The sequence below is a fragment of the Stegostoma tigrinum genome, chromosome 10 (assembly GCF_030684315.1).
Source record: "Stegostoma tigrinum isolate sSteTig4 chromosome 10, sSteTig4.hap1, whole genome shotgun sequence".
Classification (NCBI taxonomy): Eukaryota; Metazoa; Chordata; class Chondrichthyes; order Orectolobiformes; family Stegostomatidae; genus Stegostoma; species Stegostoma tigrinum.
The window spans coordinates 61,364,927-61,385,053 of NC_081363.1; the positions used below are offsets into that span (position 1 = coordinate 61,364,927).

General features: G+C 36.9%; 2 protein-coding genes across 4 annotated transcripts in view; both read right to left on the reverse strand.

The window, feature by feature from the left end:
- coch (coagulation factor C homolog, cochlin (Limulus polyphemus)) overlaps positions 1-5,845 on the reverse strand; it is a 74,937-nt gene extending 69,092 nt beyond the window's left edge. The window contains exons 1-4 of one of the 3 annotated variants that reach the window (XM_048538581.2): positions 5,597-5,845; positions 4,552-4,613; positions 3,830-3,874; positions 3,308-3,464 (exon numbers count right to left, since the gene is read on the reverse strand). In XM_048538581.2, coding sequence (XP_048394538.2) covers positions 3,308-3,464; positions 3,830-3,874; positions 4,552-4,585 — 236 coding nt within the window. In that variant the 5' untranslated portion in view covers positions 4,586-4,613; positions 5,597-5,845. Of the gene's footprint in view, positions 1-3,307; positions 3,465-3,829; positions 3,922-4,136; positions 4,225-4,551; positions 4,614-5,129; positions 5,526-5,596 lie in introns of those variants that run through there. The other 2 variants (XM_048538580.2, XM_048538579.2) reach the window with 2 other exon arrangements.
- A 936-nt stretch (positions 5,846-6,781) lies between these two features.
- Positions 6,782-20,127, reverse strand: part of opn6b (opsin 6, group member b) — a 32,820-nt gene continuing 19,474 nt past the window's right edge. The window contains exons 2-6 of the mRNA XM_048538329.2: positions 19,553-19,758; positions 18,164-18,263; positions 17,685-17,789; positions 9,412-9,635; positions 6,782-7,760 (exon numbers count right to left, since the gene is read on the reverse strand). Coding sequence (XP_048394286.2) covers positions 7,326-7,760; positions 9,412-9,635; positions 17,685-17,789; positions 18,164-18,263; positions 19,553-19,758 — 1,070 coding nt within the window. The 3' untranslated portion in view covers positions 6,782-7,325. The remainder of the gene's footprint in view (positions 7,761-9,411; positions 9,636-17,684; positions 17,790-18,163; positions 18,264-19,552; positions 19,759-20,127) is intronic.

Sequence of the window (20,127 nt, forward strand, 5' to 3'; positions counted from 1 at the left end):
GATTTCACTCTTTGGATTTAGGGTAGCCTGCTGTCAACTGATAAAATGCAAACATCTGCAACACAACATGAGCCTTATACTCAATTATCCTACCTGAAGTGGAGCACTCTGCTTCCTCACAGTACTCTATTCAGTGGTGTGGCTGAGAACTGGCAAATCTCCCTTGGTGCAAGTGTTTAGTGTGAATGCTATTCAAGGACAGGCACAAACATACTGCTAGATTTATTTAACTCTGAAATCAGGCAAGAATGGAACTCAATCAAGTTAAAACAGTTATAGTTATTTTGTTTCTTTCCTCACTTTGACAGTGCCTTCAAATAAGATTCTGCACTACATCTATATTTATAATGATGGTTACTTGTCCAGTGTTTTCATATTTGTTGCATTCTTTTACAATACATTGTCAGAAATAATTATACAATATTGAAAATTGTTTTATTCTCTTTGCCCATGTTGCATACAAAGTAACCAATCTGCGTCACTATAATGTAAGAAAAGGTTCTGTGTTGCAACTAAATTAATTTCTATTTAAAATGAAACATTTGCTTCCTTTGAATCAGAAAACTTGGAATATGCCTATTTGCACAAAACTCCCTCAATGCCAAAAAAAACCTATGCTTGTATCAACAATTCAGTGAACTGAATGGTTTAATGCAAGCAGTTTGTGGTTACCAGCAAAAAGTAATCAGCTGCAGTTAGATATTGCACACAGACACGGATATTAGTAAGTCTTGTATTTTCCCATTAACTCCTTTGTCTTTCAAACTAAGCAATTGAAATCTGAAACAGAATAAATTATGGGGGAATTACATTACAGTCCACAATGAGTAGCAGATTTAGTTTACAGAAAGACAATGGAGAAGTATATTTTTATATAAATCCATTGCAATGAAACTAGTTCAAGACTCAACACAACATAAATAATGAAAAAAAAATCCTTTGCCTCCTATCTAAATATTTAGCTCCTGCAGCACATTGCAAGGCCAAATCCTTCCAGTGTTACTGACTGGATATAACAATGATAAGTAGCATTCATAACAGTTAAATGGCTGATAATTAAGTAATTCCATCACCTTCCTACTATTCTCCAAAGGAAAATCAATGTGTATGAAGAAATGCTTGAAAAGAAGCATTGATGAATTATCCTTCTGGAAACCTGGGATAATTTAGCCCCAGCTTTGGAATGTTGGCTTATTTCCTCCTAGCCAGTTGATGTCATACCTCATGTGAGGTAACTAGGATATATTATAATATTTGATTTCCTGATTATCTAAGATGCTATTGGGAGTCAGTGAAACACAATGGAATATTCCCAAACAGGATGATGTCAGAAAATGAAAATAAAGCATTCAAATTGTTAGAACTAAAATTGTTACAGACTGCTATAAGGTTTAGGGAAGTAATTATCTCATCCTAAACAAAACATTTTGTTAATTTTCAGCTCATGCACTGCTACAATAAAATAAAGAGACATCCCTTCACAAATTTATTCAAGATATCATGACATAATTGATAAATTTCTAACATTAACTCTATTTTAGTCTGATTGCCAAAAGGACAGTGTAAGGGGGGAAATATGAGTACCACAAATTATATGGCAACAATCCTACCTGCAATGAATTGCATAATAACCTCATGATTACTCAGATTGAATTGCACAGCCAGCTGTGAAATATTCTTGTCCATACATTCAGATCTTTCTGGCTCTTGTTAGAGAGGAGTATGTCAGCAAGAATGTGATTGATGGATGTCAGACCATCAGATGTTGGAGCACAAGTAGGCCATTCAACCCACTGAATCTGCTCTGCCATTCAGTCAGATAATGGCTGATTTGAAAATTCTCAACTCCACTTTCCTGCCTTGCCCATAACCGTTGACTCTTTTACTGATTAAAACTTTGTCAATCATAGCAATGAACATTCTTAATGACTCAGACTCAAGAGCCCTCCATTGCAAAGAATTCCACAGATGTGCAACCGTGTGAAAACTGGAAACAAAGTAATAAAATTGCTTTTAACTTCAGGAGTACAGGAAGAGGGAAAATGATATCATGAGGTTTCCATTGTTGGTTGTTCACAAGGCTCATTTGATAGTTGTCATGCAGTAGTCTTCATCCCTTGCAAGGGCAACAAACACCATCTTGATTTAGAACTATATTGTTGTTTATTCGACCAAAAACCTGGAATTCCCTTCCCCAAAGCATTGTGAGTACATCTAAATCACAAGGACTGCAGCCATACATAAAGTTGGCTCATCACTACCTTCTTGACAGTAATTTAAGAAAGGGCGGCAAATGCCGGTTCCATCACAGAAAAACAGAGCATGTGAACAAAGAACAAAACACTATCACACTTGCCCAGTTTGAATTTGTTGCACAGCTGTATGGGCACTGAAATAAAAAGAAGTCCAAAGGATTTCAGGGTAATTACAAATAATTAAGGTCATTCAGCCCATTGTACTTGTCTATCCAGAGCAACCTTACAGTCCTTCTATTCTTATTCTGTTTGTCACTTTGATGATACTCATGCTTTTATTGTTGCCATCTTCCTGAAAGTCCAATCAAATTATTGATTGCTCTCTTCATGTAGAACTTTTGGACATTAACCATGAAGTTTCCTTTCTGTATTAGAATCTGTTTATCCTGGTCTGACTCCCATTTTTGATTAAAAGCAGCGTTCTAGATGAACCTTTCCTATTTTTACCATTTATGACTCTACAAGATCACCTCTGAGATATCTCTTCCAAAGGTGAAAAGTCCTTCCTCATAACCAGATTCATAATAATCAGGACCAAACCATTAAGTTCCTTTCTTCACTCAGTTCCCTGATTTCTTTGTTGCCAGTTGTGGATGCAGTATAGAATATATTGAACAACATACAGTACTTAGAACTCTACCATTCAACTGTTTTAATTGCACAGATCAACATTTTATTTGCTTTGCATTAGTTAGACATGCTTGACCTAAATTTCTTACACTTCCATTCTTAAGCTGTGGGCTTTTTTAGAAACACATCTATTCATGTGCATTGATTTTGAAGATGAAGTTTCCAAAGACAAGCAAGAGAAAATATGGTTATACTGGAAAAGAATTTCAGGCCCATTGCTCCTCAATATCATATACACTCTGCGCTGTCCTATGTCTCCCTAAAATTGCATGTGTATTGCAGCCTACTAAAATATGACTATCTACCTGACCCACTGCCTGTGAAAATGCATTGCTCATTTAGGTTTAATTCATTAATTATTTTATTAGTTTTGGGATATTTTCTATGTTGCTTTAAGAGAATGTTACTATTAAGGATCTCACCTGTGAACTGCAGCTGCACAGATACTGGAGACTGAGGCATACACTCCAGATCCCCAGACAGATAGCTGGGAGTAATCGCAACGTGGTGGGCATAGCAAATCCACCCGATTCTCCTTAAAATAAGCACCTCTGGTGGTACAGCCAATTGAAATGGGCACTTGAATAATAAAACACAGTAACATAATTTGCAACAAATATCAAAGTGACATGCCTGATAAAGATATTCCTTAGCAATTTAAAATTCAAATCTTAACATATTGACACAAAATGATAACTATTTTACAAGATGGCATCAATTGTCCCAGTCACATTGAATAGGAATACTTAATAAATATACTTTTACATTACATAAGGTTATTGAGGAAAGTGTACATCTGGTTGTGTGAGGTCTCTGTACGAACACGGTATTGTGCCCCAATTTTAAAAAAAGCTTGCAAAGTGCTTTAGAAATCTTTTGCATGAAATATGTTGATAAAAGTAAAGAAAGCATGCAGAGGAGTCATTACATTGTACAAAGCGTACCTGATCCCTGGGCTCCCTTTGCTGATGAAGTGAATGTTAAGACCCCTGCACACATCAAAATGAACAATATCTTGTAATTCCAGAGCATAAAACTTTCAAAAGAGAAATACAAGAATTAGTTACAGCTGTTAGAGGAATTAGAAAAGAGAACTTGCGTAAGGTATGACATCAAAAACATAGTCATTTTCCGGTGAAACAAGTCTGAACTAAACAGTTTTTAAATGTGTGAGCAAATTGGGGAATATAATGCTAACAGCAGTAGATGAAGTAACTTGAATGAAATAACTAGATTTAAACTGCACCAAACCTTCTACAACAACTACATTTTGTGAGGACCCTGTCAATTCTACTTTTAGGTGTTTTGCTGCCCTGGAGATATTTGCAGCTGCAGCTTTTCCTTAGCTCCAAGACGCTCCTAGTCTCTTCATCCGTCACATTTGACAAGTGGCCGACGCACAGCAGGTGAAGCGGACCTAGATAGCTCGGTGACTCCCTCCCTCCTAACAGGGTTGTGCTGTGGTGATATCTGAACCCCCCCGGGACCTCAAAAACACCCGGTGCGACCTAAATCTGTCGCATGTCTCCGGGTGTCCGCAGGTTTGACCGAGGGGAGTTCAGAACCTGCCCTTCAATGAACGGGGTTTGAACCGCTAGTCCCTAGGTTGATCGAATTTGTCATCACACACTGTTTGCCGAGTGATTGACGGAGATAAGGCACTTACCGAGAGAAAGGATCGCCGTGCAGAATGCAGACATTGTAAACAGCGTCCACAGTCTCCCAGTCCTAGAGCGACAGTCAAATACAAACCACACATCATCGACAGCCAAAAGCCCCCGAAACAAGGATAATCTGAGCAAAAAGTACCTTCAACAAGACTATTTTACCATGGCAGCAGGAGTTATCAACATCGCAAGTGAATGATTGAAATTTCTTACAGGTTAACACTCAGAATGGGACCTTGCGTTTCTTCTCTTTTAACTCTCGGTTTATCAGATATCACCAAAGAACAAAATAAAAGCTCGGGTACCACTCTAGGCGTTTTGGACAACATATAAACGAAAGCGGTAGGAAAGGTCTGCATTTCACAGCAAAGACTTTAATCCCTGTCGCAGAGTTGCTTGTAATTTCATTATCATTCACAGCAGCTGTTGCAGAGTTTTGTTACAATCTGCGGTTGGATCTATGTCATGAATCCCAATTCCCCCATTCTACTCTTTGTTCACAGTTCACGCGGAATAACAGGACTTTTCGTTAGTAGTATGTCAGAACTAGCTTAAAGCAGCACACTAAAGTAAATACCTCTGTACAGAAAGTTTCCACTCTCAGTTCGCAGCTGACCTTCACCCTGAGCTCGGGGATTTCTGAGCTCTCTGATTCAGTGTCCGGCTCAAAACTCAGGCTTAACCCAAACTTCCCCAATTCACCTAAATACTCCCGGTTGCGTCACACCGAGGCGTTCTAGTTGTGCACTTTTTGCGAATGGCTGGGTTTTTCATCAGCCCTCTCACTGACGACAATTAGGTTTCACAAATATGGAGGAGACAAAACGAGTTGCCATGCTATGTAAATTGGTGTCTGAGAATGGAGGGAAATCTGCGCTAACATATAACCAGCGATCCTTCGAAAACCAGACAGAACCCGAGAAAAAGATGCGGAATGTGGGGAACTGACTGAGCAGTTATCACCACTTTAAAACAAAAACCCGAAATAAAACCAGCCAAACGGATAATCACCCAAACTGAAAATCATCCGAACAGACAATTTACCTGATCTGAAATCAGAAGAGCTGGAAATTGCTCCTGGTCTGAAATCACCAGACTGAAAACCTCCCAAACTGAAAAATCGCCTGAAGCGAAAAATCACCCAAACTGAAATCCCAAGGACTGAAAAATTATCCAAAATGAAAATCACCCAAATTAAACTCACAGACAGAACATGTCAAAACAGGGTAAGCTGAACCAAGAGCCTGACCCTGCATGTGAAAGCACAGACAGATGTATGAAATGCCAACCTCTTGATGAGAAATGGCAACAGCTTTAGTTTAGAAATTTAACAAGTTAACAAACGAAGTTGTCATGGCAAGCAAATCACTCCCATAATATGAATATTTTCACTCAGTCCAATAATATTCAGTTAGTGTATTGGCCAGTAGGATTAACCTAGCAACCTGCACTTACACATGTTTAATAATCAGAACAATATCCTTAATGTACATCATAGAAATAAAATTATTCAAAATAAACCAATTGTAAGAATCAATGAAAGGACATTGAATCATCATCTGAAGTTTATCAACAATACTTTATTGCAACAATACAATCATATCAGATCAGAGCTATGAACAGGGAGAGCTCTAAGTTTAAAACCACTCTTGTGCATTGAGATACATGAAAAGCTATGTATCAATAAATATTTGATCTAACTGGTTCAAACAATGTCACAAGTACCTGCTTGCTCAGGAGAATCCCTTTTACAGTGCATCCCTGCCAACACCCTAAACAAAATGTTTCTACTTTGCCTTGTAAACCAGAATGGAATGAAAGTTGGAGATTGCCATTTTAAAATCTGTTTCTGTGTATCAAGTCTCCTGCCTGAATAAGAATCATTCCTCTTAAATTTTCAGGGGATGCTTTTGGAAGAAGAAATATTGAAATTGTTTAGGTAGAATTTGTGGCTTTCCTATATTTTATTGAAACATTAATTTACCATAACATGTTTATTTTTCTTCAATAGAATATCTCTTAAATTTTGAATATTGTTTCCACTCCACTCCAAGTAGGATGTATGCTTACATAAACACTTTACATATGAAAGTACTAAAAAATATTGTATTTAGCATTATTTTAGTTTTGTAAAACAGTCTGAGCATACATTTTGAAAGAATGGTACTATAATCCAATTGAAATCATATTAGCATGGCCTTTGGAAAAAAAGGCTTTTCATTCATAAAATCAAAGCATAATAAAAACAAAGTTGCTGGAAAAGCTCAGCAGGTCTGGTAGCATCTGTGGAGGTAAAAACAGAGTTAACATTTCAGGTCTGGTGACCCTTCCTCAGAACGAGGCATAGTAAGCTTGACAAATACAACATCAAATATTCTATTGAGTGGCAATTTGCTTTACAAAAGCCTTATTAAAACTCAGAAAAATAAGCAATAGTCCACAGTATTTTTCACGATATACCACTTGCTGAAAATCTGTGATTAAGTGACAAAATTCAAAAGTTAACAGTCTTTGTGCTTTCTCTTGAAAAGCTTTTTGACTGCTTTACCACTTTTGCCATATTAAAGTTTCTGATGATCAAAGGAACTGATTTCAACTATCACCGATAATTCATCATATTATCCAAAATGAAGTTATTACATACACATAGAATTGAAAGTCAATGTCTGTATTAAACAGAAATGTTTTAAGAAACCATAAATCACCATAAAAGTATATGATTGTACAATTGCTTATAAAATCAGGCTGGGACTGAAACTGCAGTTAACCAGAATTAAAGACGTTCTGATTCACCTTCCCGTCCTGAATCCTGTTTCTTTTCGAAGTGACAGGATACAGTGGTGATGGGTGTAGTGTTGTTCAAGTCTGCACTCCAGTCTGGGATCTTGGCTATGGGAATAGATACCTGGTACTTGTCAGCCTGATTTATAAGCTCTGGTTTCCTACTCACATTGGTTTGTTTCACAGGTGTCACAAAGCCTGCACCACTCTTTTCTTTCAGGCAGTGGAAGAGAGCCCGCACTTCCTTGCGGAACTTGGGGCTCATGCCAAAGTAAATGATGGGGTTGTAGAAGCTGGCAGATTTAGCAATGAGACAGGCGAGGACACTGGTGATGGCTGGTGCACTGTATCCACATGCTGACCACATTGACATGACTGCATAGGGGGACCAAGCCATAATAAAGGCTGTACAGATGATAAAAGACACCTGCAAAATAAAGCACACCAGCTGCTCTAATAGAGGACAAAACAAAGATTTGTGTTGCTATTTCAGTTTGTAAATCTTGATGTTGTTGTGTACATCACTTAATTCATTTGGATTAACAATATCAAATTTGAGCAGTGATTTACTGTATAAGCAGCAATTAGGTTTGTTGTATTTAATATTTGACTGATAATTAAAATTGATGATTTTGGTGGTATAAATATTAAATTATTCTTTCCAGTTGTCTGGTTCCTAATTGAATTAATTGGTAGAGGCTGTTCTAATCTGAAAGATATTCAATGTGAAACATTTTCTTTGCATGAAGTTGCATGTTCTCTCCCACATTTACTGCAATGTGAAAGAGAAACAGCCTGTGACTGGAAGGGCATGTGAGAGACGGAATGTGTGATTGGAGGAGCAGTTCCTTATAGATTCGGTCTATCTCACCTTTACTGATTGGGTGCCTAGGTTGAGCTTTCCTGAGCATTTTAGGGCTTTTGAGAGTAAAGTTGCCTGTCACTCCTATGTATTATGAATGCTATTCCTATCATCTAAGATGCATTGCCCATAATTTGACATAATAGTCCAAGTGAAGACAAGCATTATGTTTTATAAAGGTTCACAAAAATTTCTGTGCTTTCTCTCTTTATAAAACACAACAGAGTATATACACGATGTGTGCATACACACCACACCCATCCCTCACCAAAGCTCATGGAACAATTTGTTCTTCCTTTCAAAGTGTATCACTTCACTTAATAGGGGTAGCAGAATATGTGCAAGCCATTGATTTGAATAAAAATATCTTCAAATTCACTGAGTAATTGGGTAATGCAGGTTTGAACCAGAAGTTATGCTGATTGTAAAATGGCAAACAAGGTATTTATAGTTGGCCTTAATCCCTTTGGGTTGGGTAAACAAATAAAATTAGCTAAAATTTCTAACCCAAATGAATACCTGTTAATTTAATCTCTTCATAGCTCTTTCCGTAATTACTCTTGTTTGAGGATTCATTTTGTTTTTCCTACTTTTAATGCCACTAGAAATTAACTGTTTTTTTGGAATTCCAAATATTATTTGTTATATAAATGACTGTGTTCCACTCTCACCTCATAGTTGTATTTGCATTGGTAGCTGTCCAGGGGAAATTTAACTAGGTTAATTCCTGAGAGATTTAACAGTGCAAGTACAGAGTGGATGTTTTCCTACAAGGGAGAACTCTAGAACTGGGAGTCATAATTTTAAAGAGGTGTCACTTATGATGGTACTGAGGAAGAATTTCATCTCTCACTCGTTTGTTAATCTTTGGAATTCTCTACCACATTGAATATATTAAAGCTGTTTTAGACAACTTTTTGAACTGCAAAAAAGTCAAAGGTTATGAGAAGCAAGTAGGAAGGGGAGCTTAAGACCACAGTCAGATCAGCCATCATATTATCAAAAGACAGAGCAGGCCTGAGTGGCCCAATGGCCTATTGCTGCTCCTGTATCTTATGTTCTTGTGTGGAAGTTCTAATCGTCTTGCATGCTTTTTTTAATCCAAGTCATTTTAATGTTATACCTTCATTATCAATCTCTTTGCTGCTCACCCTGTTTATCTCTTATCCCATTTACACATACTTCTCTATTAATTTGTCTTCATGATAGTTCTTACCCGTGTCACTTCTTGTTCAATATGACGTTGGTGTTCACTGATCTCTCCTTTCCTGACACATTTGTGACTGGATCTAATCATTTTTATTATGGACACATATGAGAAAATCATCACTGAGACAGGGAAGAAGAAACAGCAGAGAAATATGCCAAGAACATAAGATTTGTAGGCAATAGAAACAGTTGCCTGTATCCAATCGATCTCACATGTGCCATACAAGCGATCTGTAACAATTCAAATAAACATTAATAATAGTTTGCAAATTATTAATCAAGAATATTGAGAGTTTTTTTTCTCATTCACATATAATTTATATCAAATTCACACACTGAAAAAATACGTTATGCAAGAAATTACTCTTGAACTTAACAGAATTTAGAGTGACCTGTACTTTTCAATTAATTTTAAAATGTGTTTAAGATATTCTTTCTGTAATAGCTGGCATGGGCCACAATGGGCTGAAGGGATTCTTTCTGTGCTGAAACCATTTTATGCCTCTCTGTATATTTATTAAGGAAAATGAGTGGACCAACTCATATTTCAGAGATATTTTAATCATTAAAACAGCCATGATAATAGTTGTAAAATAGATTATTTCCGTCTGCTATGTACAGTAAGAAAGGTCTTCACTTACACTCCACTAGATAGAATGAGGTGGTCAAGGGGATATTGGGACGGGTTTAATGAGTTAAAGCAGAGTGACCTTTTGGGTGAAATATTAACAAGGGAGGTGGGAACAATGAAATGAAAGGAGATTATGAGATTTATTCTTAAATAGGATGTCAGTGCTGCTGGCCAGACCAGCATTTGTTACTAATGAACCAATTGGCTGTTTTGGCCATTTCAAGGGCCAGTTAAGAATTGACCACATTGCTTTGGGTCCGAAGTCAATTTTTAAAAATTCATTCACAGAATGTGCTCGGCACTAACTCGGCATTTATTGCCCACCCCCAATTGCCCAGAGGGCAGTTAAGAGTCAATCACATTACTGTGGATCTGGAGTCACATGTAGGCCAGGCCAGGTAAGAATGGCAGTTTCCTTCCTGAAAGGACATTAGTCCAGCGCTTTAATCTGTAATGCTGAAAAAACTCCTCTACTGCTCTTTTTCCCTAACAAGAAGTAATGTTTCTATTTAGCAATAAATAACAATAGCATCAAAATGTTAATCAAATGTAATCATAGAACTTATGATTTTAGATTAGGGATTGGATTACAACTCTGCACCATGGTCCAAATAGCCCCAGGCATCAAATTTATTAGACTTGAATATACAAGCAGAAACTGACAAAATAGTGTGATGGCTGCAGTGCTACCTCTGGGTGAAGTATTACCATGTACACAGCTCTTGGGCTATCACCCAATGACTTCAACACATTAGAATCTAGGTAGTTGCCAACTGAAGGTCTTTTTTTAAACATATATGGCAATATGTAATAATTATAAACGGTGAAATGTAGTTAATTTATGAAAAAGCTAAGGTAAAATCTGCAACAGTTATTTGAAAATGCAGCTTGATATGTAATGTAGTTATCAAATTTTGTCTCTCTCACAACCTAGCAATTAACTCACCAAATTCACAGACTTACTTGTGATATTCTTATTGGTTTCCGACTTGGACTGTAAAAGATGTTAAGCTGCTCTCACTAAATACAGGCAAACTACCAGAGGGGTTGGGAACAGCCAATGTTGTATCATTATTTAAAAAAGAAGCAAAGTAGACACCAAAAAATTATGGGCTGGTCAAATGGACATTAGTGATGGTCAAAATGTTATGATCAATACTAAATGATAATGAGAGATACTGCACAATCTTATCTGTTACTTGGGCAGGAATAATTTTGTTAAGAAATGTCATGTGTTACTAAGTGAGCTTAATTTCTGAAGAAGTAATAAGGAGGATTGATGAGGGCAGTGCAGTGGATATTGTCTATATGGGTTTTAGTAAGGCATGTGACAAGCTGCCACAAGGCAGACTGGAAATAAAAATTAAAGCCCATGAGATACAGAGGAATGCAGTGAGTTCAGTGGCAAGAAAGAAATGGTGATGGTTAACAGATGCTTTTGCAAATGGAAGCATTTGCAGTGGTGTTCCTCAGGGCTCAGTGTGAGGTTTCTTACTGTTGATGGTGCATATTAATAATGGTCTTACATGTGGGGGTATGTTTGAGAAATTTGCCGTTGACTCAAAAATTGGTCAGATAGCTGATAGAAAAGAAAACGGTTGTTGAAGAAGGTTGCTGTCATTGGTTTGATTTATGGGCAGAAAAGAAGCAATTTGAATTCAATCCAGCGAAGTGCGAAGTTATGTACTTGAGGAGATTATATAAAGCAAAGGAATGCTATACAGGAAGGTATTGAGAGGGGTAGAGGTAGTGAAAGACATCGGAGTACATGTGTACAGACCCTTGAAAGTGGCAGAACAGATTGATGAGATGGTAAAGAAGTCACAAAAGATGCTTACTTCATTGGGCAAGGTATTGAATACAATAGCAGTGATGTAATACTGAATCTATATGATACTAGTTTGGCCACAGTTGGATATTTATCTCGGTTTGGTCACACATGACAGGAAAGACATAATTTCTCCACAGACAGTATGGAAATTTACAAGAATGCACCTAGGGCTTAAAAACTGCCGTTGTGAGGAAAGACTAGATAAGTTTGCTTTCCCGAGAACAGAGGGGGCAGAGGAGTGACTTAATTGAGTTGTACAAATAATGAGGGGTTTGAATTGAGTGGACAGGGTGGACCCATCTCCCTTAACACAATTATTAGGGGGTATAGATATAAGTTAATTTGTAGAAGAATTAGAAGTGGTACGAGGAAGAACATTTTCACCACAGTGTTGTGGCTATCTGGACTTGCTGCCTACTTCGGTGGTATATGCAAAAGTTTTCAACTCATTTAGAAGGAATGTGGATTTGTGCATCAAATGTTACAACCTGCAAGGTTGTGGACCAAGTGCTGGAAAGTGAGATTAGAATAGGTGGCCAGTTTATTCAGTGGTGCAGAGACAATGAGTGAATAGCCTCATTCTGTACTGTTAATTTTTAGCGGTTTGATGGTTCTAAACTGCTGTCATTAATATTATTAATAAGGTTTAATCTGGAACTGACAGCAGAGAGTTTAGGTGTAACATATTTCAGGAAATGCTATGTATGCAAGTCCTCAAATTTCTTGTTTTTTGTATAGAACATCTCAAGCTGCATGCTTACAATTTCTAATCACTTGTTTCCTGATAAAGTATAAAACAATTAAATTGGCTTTGAATTGAATTGAATATTTAAATGTACTGGGGAAACAGCAATTTTTTGATGTTGGAAGTATTATAAAAATTGCAAACAAATTGCAAACATTAATCTTTTCTAAATTGAAAGAGTGACTACACTTTAAAAGTACTTCAGGTGGTTGTGGTAGGTAACTGCAAGTCTTTATTTTGTGTTTTTACTATATTAATCTGGCTTTTAATCATTGCAGATTTGTGATCAGTGTGCCAAAGTAAAATAGAAGCTGGCTTCAGTCGATGGACAAGTGGGAGATGTTAAATGGTTTGTTTTGGAAGCTACTGTGAACTGAAAGCAGAAATGAGAAGTGAAACGCTTGTCTCAAGTTTAAGGCACTTTAGGGCTGACAACCAAATGGTTATGTCTGACCACAGTGGCTTTAGAATGTGAGTTATTCAGCAGTAATTGCATTATCAACACTTCATCCTGTGAGCATGGACTTAATTTTCCTTTCCATTTTCTCTAAATGTCAACTGTTCCTATTTGTCTACCTGAATAAACCAGGCAATGCAGCAGTGTTATTCAGGTAACATCATCCAATTATCCCCACTGTTGCCTTCTCACAAGCTTGCTGTTGTCATTAACGCAGAATCAGACAAAGCTTTGGAATTGACAACAAGTTTGGTGCACAATGCCAGTTTGTAGCAGAGGATAATCTCAGAAGTCAAAAAGCCAAGCTCATGAGGAAAGAATAGTAATTGAAATTGAAAATATGATAATTACCCTGGACTGGCACTCCAAATGAGAAGTTGTACCTAAAACTTAGTGAAAGTCCAGGGAATAACAGTGTAAACCTACTTCTCCAAGTTGACTCTCTGTCAGTATACCTTCCTCTGGGAACCAGTGGTTATGGAATTTTGCTCATGGAGGAAACAGATGAAGTGTAAAAGAAACAAAAAAGAAAATAGAAGAAAATAACAAAATAGGACAAAATAAAAGAATGGTTTAAAAATATAGCATTTCTTCATATGCATTTTACATACATGGGTTTTTTTTAATCGATCTTTGATATTTGGAGGGTGTGGTTGGCAAGGCAAAACTTCATTGTCCCTCCCAACTGACCTCGAAATATACATCTTGTTAGGTTATTTCAGAGAACTGTTAAGAGTCAATCTCATTTTCATTGTCACTGTTACCAAGGCTGCCTTTCAATTCCAGATTTATTTTATTAACTGAGCTTAAATTTCACCAGCTACCATGGTGAGGCTGTAATTCATGTCTCCAACTCATTAACCTGAGTCTCAGGATTCCTCGTCTAGTGACATTAATATTTCTTTTCCTTTTTAATAATTTAATTTTACAATAAGAATTGAAGTACAGAATCCCTTTCTGTCATAATTAAGCAACACAAAGTTTGTTTCTCACCGCACTTAAAGTTAGTATCAAAATATAACTTTAATTCACAACAAGTTACTTAATTATTCACATCCAAAATCTGGCAGCCTCAGGGCTGAGACCTCACTGGATTATGGATTTACCTGGAGTTTGGATTATCTTGCAGGTGGAAAAGACAAGTAGAGGCAGGTAGATCTTAAAACAGCACAATGCACTCAGGTCAGAGTTTATAACCTAGAGCACCACACCCTTCTAATAATATAAATACTAACGTATTTGAACTTATTACATCAAAGTTGTAAAACTTTAGGGTCCACGTGTAAACCTATATTTTTGCTCCAATTAAACAAAATTCTAATGGTTGTGGGAGCCTGTTGAAACCATTGGTTTTCTGGAGGGTTATACATAACAGTATGTACAGGGTGTGAATGAGCATTTGGATGGATAGATAAACAAATGGTTGAGTCATACTTCTGGCCCTCTGAACTCCTGACAGTAAAATATCTGGCCTTCGCATCGTTTTAATTGTTGGACAGTCAGATTTTGGGTACTGATGGTACTATGGGCCAGGTGACAGTTGTAAGGTCAGGGAATATATTCATGATAGGGATTGTTAGCTTTGTTGAAATTCAGACTCAAGGGACGTGAGGACAGTGGGCAAAGGTGGAATTGAGGTGGGAGATTGGTTAACATCATGCTGAATAGTGGGGGAGGACTGAAGGACTAAATGACATGCTCTGACTCTTATTGCTAATGTTCTTACATGAAATTACTTTGCCCCATCCTTCTGTTCTTTGTGGGCTGATATTTTTGCCTATCTTTTTGAGAGATTGTATTAAAATCTTTTGGCAAAGAATACCAGTACTGGCAACAGGAACATTTATTTCTTTACTGCATCAAATTACTCCCTGAGTCAATTCCAGATTACATAATGGTTTAAATATACCCTGGGGATAATGCAGATTGACTATAACATAGACCTATTTGAGTGTCATTTTCTGTGGCATAGCATAGAACTGTAAAAATGCACAGATGCAGCGATAGTTCATCTTCCATAGCACATTATTTGAGTGGTCGTATCTTACAGAAGCACAATAACAAATTTGCATAACATGGGGTCATTGTAACAATTTGCATTTGATGTAGTGCTGTTGGTATGGAACGTGTTCCAAAACATTTCACAGAAGAGTAAGTAAAATGAACAACAAAAGCAAAAACCAATCTTTCTCATAATTGATTGACAATGCTCTTTAAAAGTAATTTGATCAACTAAAATTTGTGCTGTTAATTATGTTTAATACATTCCATTTCAGAATCTTCTGGGATCAGTTTGCTCCTCTGGCAGTAAAAATAGCTCCCAGAATGTATTTTTGGTTGTCATTGTTAGCTGTAAAGTGAGTTAAATACTGAGATGGAGCAGAATTCAGTGGGGTTGTCAGAGATATCAGCAAACCATTTCATACTGTGACATTACACAATACTTACAGTGCAGAAATAATCCATTTAGCCTAAAGGATGAGGTTCAAGATCCACAGGGGGATTTTTCAATAACACAGCATCTGTTTCTATATACTTCACTCTCACATGTTATTAAGTTTCAACCTGAATTTATCCATGCTATTCACTTCACTTATGGCCTGGGGGTGTGAAAACTACATTCTAATCACTCGCTGGAGAATGAATACTATAGGTCAAGTCACCATACAATGCTGGAGAATGGACTTCCTTACAGCTCCCTCAGAGCAAGTCTCTTAATTATTGTTGAATAGTCAGAAAGTTGGCAGAGTTGACAAATACAATAGGAATCATAATCAGGCTGACTTCATGGAATTCAATCTTTAGAGCAGAGAAAATAAGAGCGAAGCATTTTACCCTTATTGGTTCAGATTCAAATTTAAGTGCAGGAAGTAAAAGAAGACTATTTAACTTTGTCATTTATATTATTTTCTGAAATACTTTATATAACCTATCTCAATAGATGGAAGGTATATCTTTATAAAATTTAACTGTAGCATTTCAGTTCTATCCTCTTCCTAACTTGTATTTGCAATTAATTTTTAAAAAATCGTTTAGTATTTTAATCATTTAGTGGAAGCTTGTCTTCGGTAAAAGAGCAAGACACATGTATCCCTCCAGCTGACTGTTATACCATCAACTGGATATTTAGTTCCATGAAGTGAACAGAACTGAATATGTGTGGATAGTATATCAGATAACTGAAGCAATGTTTTACACTGCCATCTCAAAACACACACTTCCATAAATATATCATTCATCTGATGTACATTTTCAATTCTAAAATTTATTACAAATTTTCTGTGCTATTGCATCCAGACCTACAGCAATATAGTTGTCTCTTAAGTGTGCTCTGGGAAATTAGGGCAGTAAATGTTGGTTTAGCCAGCAATGCCCTCATCCCATGAATGAATGGAAGAAAAGTCCTCACCCCTCATGTGATCATAGTCCTGCTGGTTGTAAATGTAATCACCATTGAGTGGAGTGGTGTGGAATCACGTGGGTTGGTAGTGGCCCTCAAATATCCATAATATACATCAATAGCTTAGATAAAGGGACTGAATGCATGACAGCTACAAAATGAGTGGGCAAAAATTTGGCAGGCGTCTATAATGTTAGAAAGTGTGATATTGTCCACTTTGGCAGGGAGAACACAAAAACAGTATTCTATTTAAATGAAAAATTGAAATGAAAACATGAAATGAAATATTGTAGAATTTAGTGTTTCAAAGCAGCTGCACAGTCCTCCCAGGCCTGAATTCGGACACCTATTGTCATACACAACACCTTAAAGAGGCCACATTTAGAGGGAATATTGTCATATTGCCTGAGTTTTCTGGCACATGAATCAAAAGAAGTTAGCGACTAGGTTCAGCAAGTGATCAGGAAAGCAAATAGAATGTCAGTGTTTATTGTAAGGTGAATGAAATAAAAGTAGGAAAGTTTTCCTGCAGTTATACAAGACCTTGGTGAGACCACATCTTGCAATACCATGTACAGTTTTGGTCTCCTTATTTGAGAAAGGGTATATTTGCTTTTGAAGCACTGTAGAGAAGATGTGCCCGACTGGTAGCTGGGATGAATGATTTATCATATGAAGAAAGATTGAACAGAATGAGCCTTTACCCATTAGAATTTAGGAGAATGGGAGGCAGATAGAAAGGACGGCAGATGCTGGAAGTTGGTAAAATGTGGAGCTGGAGAAACACAGCAGATCAGAAATCATTTGATGAGCAGAAAAGTCAATGTTTTGGGCCTGGACCCTTCACCAGGACTGGGGAGGGGGAAGGGAGCTCAGAAATAAATAGAAGGATGGGGTTGGGGAGGTGGGAAGGCTAGTGATAGGTAGATGCAGCTCGACGGTTGTAGAGTTAAGTCAGTGGGAAGGGTGGGGCAGATAGGTGAGAAGGAGGATGGACAGGTTGTGTCAAGTCAAGAAGGTGGGGATAAGAGGGAAGGCTGAACATGGGACGAAGTCGAAGGTGGGGACATTTTGAAGCTGATGAATTCTATATTGAGGCCTTTATGCTGTAAGCTCCCAAAGTGTTGTTCCTTAGACAATATACATGCTCATATCTACACTGTGAACAAGCATCATGTTATCTTAATATGGCATAACGCTGTACCACTTTTCTCACCTGTGTAACTGCCCCATCCTAGAAGGGGTGTTGCAGACCAGAAAAGAGCTGCCAGCCACACGATAGACAAGACCAGCATAATACTAGATTTGTTAACCTTGTAAGCTGTGGAGAGACCAAAAAACAATTTCCTATCAGATTACTGCATCTGCAATAACAATACTTTGACAAGCACTTCAACATCCTGGAGCAACCATTATATTGTTACTTAATATTACCACTTTGAATTCACTGAATTTAAAATGTCACCAAATGTTGTTGTTCCTCTTAGAAGATTTCTTTGAAATACTTTGTTTCAATATGGTATGGTATTTATAATACGACCAATTAGAATTCACATTACTTTGCGAGGTATAGGTTATAGGTAGCAGCTGTCATACATATCACACTGTTTTGAGGATTCTAGATGCTACAATGGGCATTTAACTGTCAATATTAAGCTAAGGAAAACTTGTTAGTGGAGGTGTTGAAGGTTTTACCTTGATGCGGTTTGCAACCTTTGATGTATCTGATGACGCTGATGGCTGTCAAAGTGTTAATACTGCTCAAACCAAACAGCAGAGTCAAAATCCCATCCACCTAAAGGACACAGAAACTTGTCAGTCCATAACACACAAGTTAAACACTTCCAGGAAACTTTGCAACCACTAAATCCCAGAGTAGCAGTTTGACAAATGCCAAAATTCTAACTCAGTTTCACGAATAAATACTTCATTCAGCGTTGCTTTCCATGATGGAAGATCTATGCCAGCACAAACGGTTTAAAATTGCCTTGCAAAGTTACATTGATACTTTTTCCAATATGACTACAGGCTACATTTAACAAAGCAAATAATTCCTGTAGAATTGTGCTGATGCAAAAACAAGTTTGTTGTAAAAGACATATACTTTTTTTATTGCATTCCAAAGTAGAGCTGTAAAACACCCAGCTCCAACACCACTGTTAATGTTCTACTTTCCATACCAACATGTTACTTATGGAATTGTTATATAGGCCCATAATGTTTCTAAACAAACTGACATGCACACTATCAGCAAAAGGATTGCAATTTCTCTCACAAAATCTAAAAGTTTGTCGGGTTTTAGCTCTTGTCAAAACAATGTCTTCCTGCTATATCAAGAATCTTTCTAATCAACTTTGTATTATTGCTACTAGCTGTCAATTAGAACAGACTTTAAATTCTCAATTCATGCAATATGCACACCATTTTCATATTTGGAAGCAAATGTGCTGATTATCAACACTTTTTTTCCTGAAAAAATGCATACAAAGTACTTATTTCAATTTTTTTATACACTGTTCTCACTGTCATGACCAACGAAATTGTTAAGTTTTGTTCAATCAGGTGTAACTGTGACTTAACTGTGTACTAATTCATCATCTTCACAAAATCGCTTCCCTGGTTCTGAAAATCTAATTTTATATGTGTTAAGTCTTATTTCCTTTGGGGAGCATACATATTTCTAAACTAATAAGCCTTTATTAATCTCATATATATGTTCCAGACTTTAGTTTACTTTCTGTCAAATAATTATACTTCAGTTCTAATCTGTGCCTCATACTTCTTAGTTTGGGAATTCCTTAACCTGAATGCCTGTTCAGCTTGCTTAATGACTTCATATCTTCGGAACTCCACAGATCTCCATTAGAAAGTGCCAGATTCAAAGCCATGCCAAAATAGAGGAGATTGACATTCTAGAGTCTGCTAAGTCTTTGCAGGATGCTTTTTCAAGATCATAATCCGGGCCAACATATTTGGTTTCTTATAATTGTGTCAACACTATACATAATTGCAATGAGGGTAAAAAGAAATATAGTTCACAGCACATTTTAAATTTAACTCTAAGAATTTTAATTGTTAACTCACTTCACAAGTCCAGATAGACGTGATGAGAAATTGATCATCTTGGAACATATTGAATATTTCAATTATGCCCCGCGAGTACCCAAAAATTGAAATGCTGGCATCTGATATAGCAAGATTGAATGTAAGATAATCTTGGGGTTCGAGGGCCAGTCTTCGTTTGTACATGATGGAGATGACAATTCCATTCCCAATCCAAGACAGCCAGCCTGAGAGAAAACCAAGGAGTGGTTAAACACTTCTACTCAAGTTGATGATCTGATGCATTATTTTTCCAAAAGAAAAAGAAGCTAACATTTCAAAATACATTTTGTATGTCAGATATAATTACTTCCCTAACTAGGCTGTCATTTTCCATTTATAAAGAGAATTTGGAATTTTGTGCTGGATGGTTCACATTGTAAACAGTGCACTGCTTCTGTGCCAAAACTGTTAGAATGACAGCTGCAGTTGGATATAGGATATCGCAGTGACTCAGTGTGTCCCAAATAAATTGTTCTAGAGTCTTTTTGAATAATGCACATATTGCCAAATTTATAATTTTTAAAGAATTTGTTTGATTTAACATTTGCAGAAAA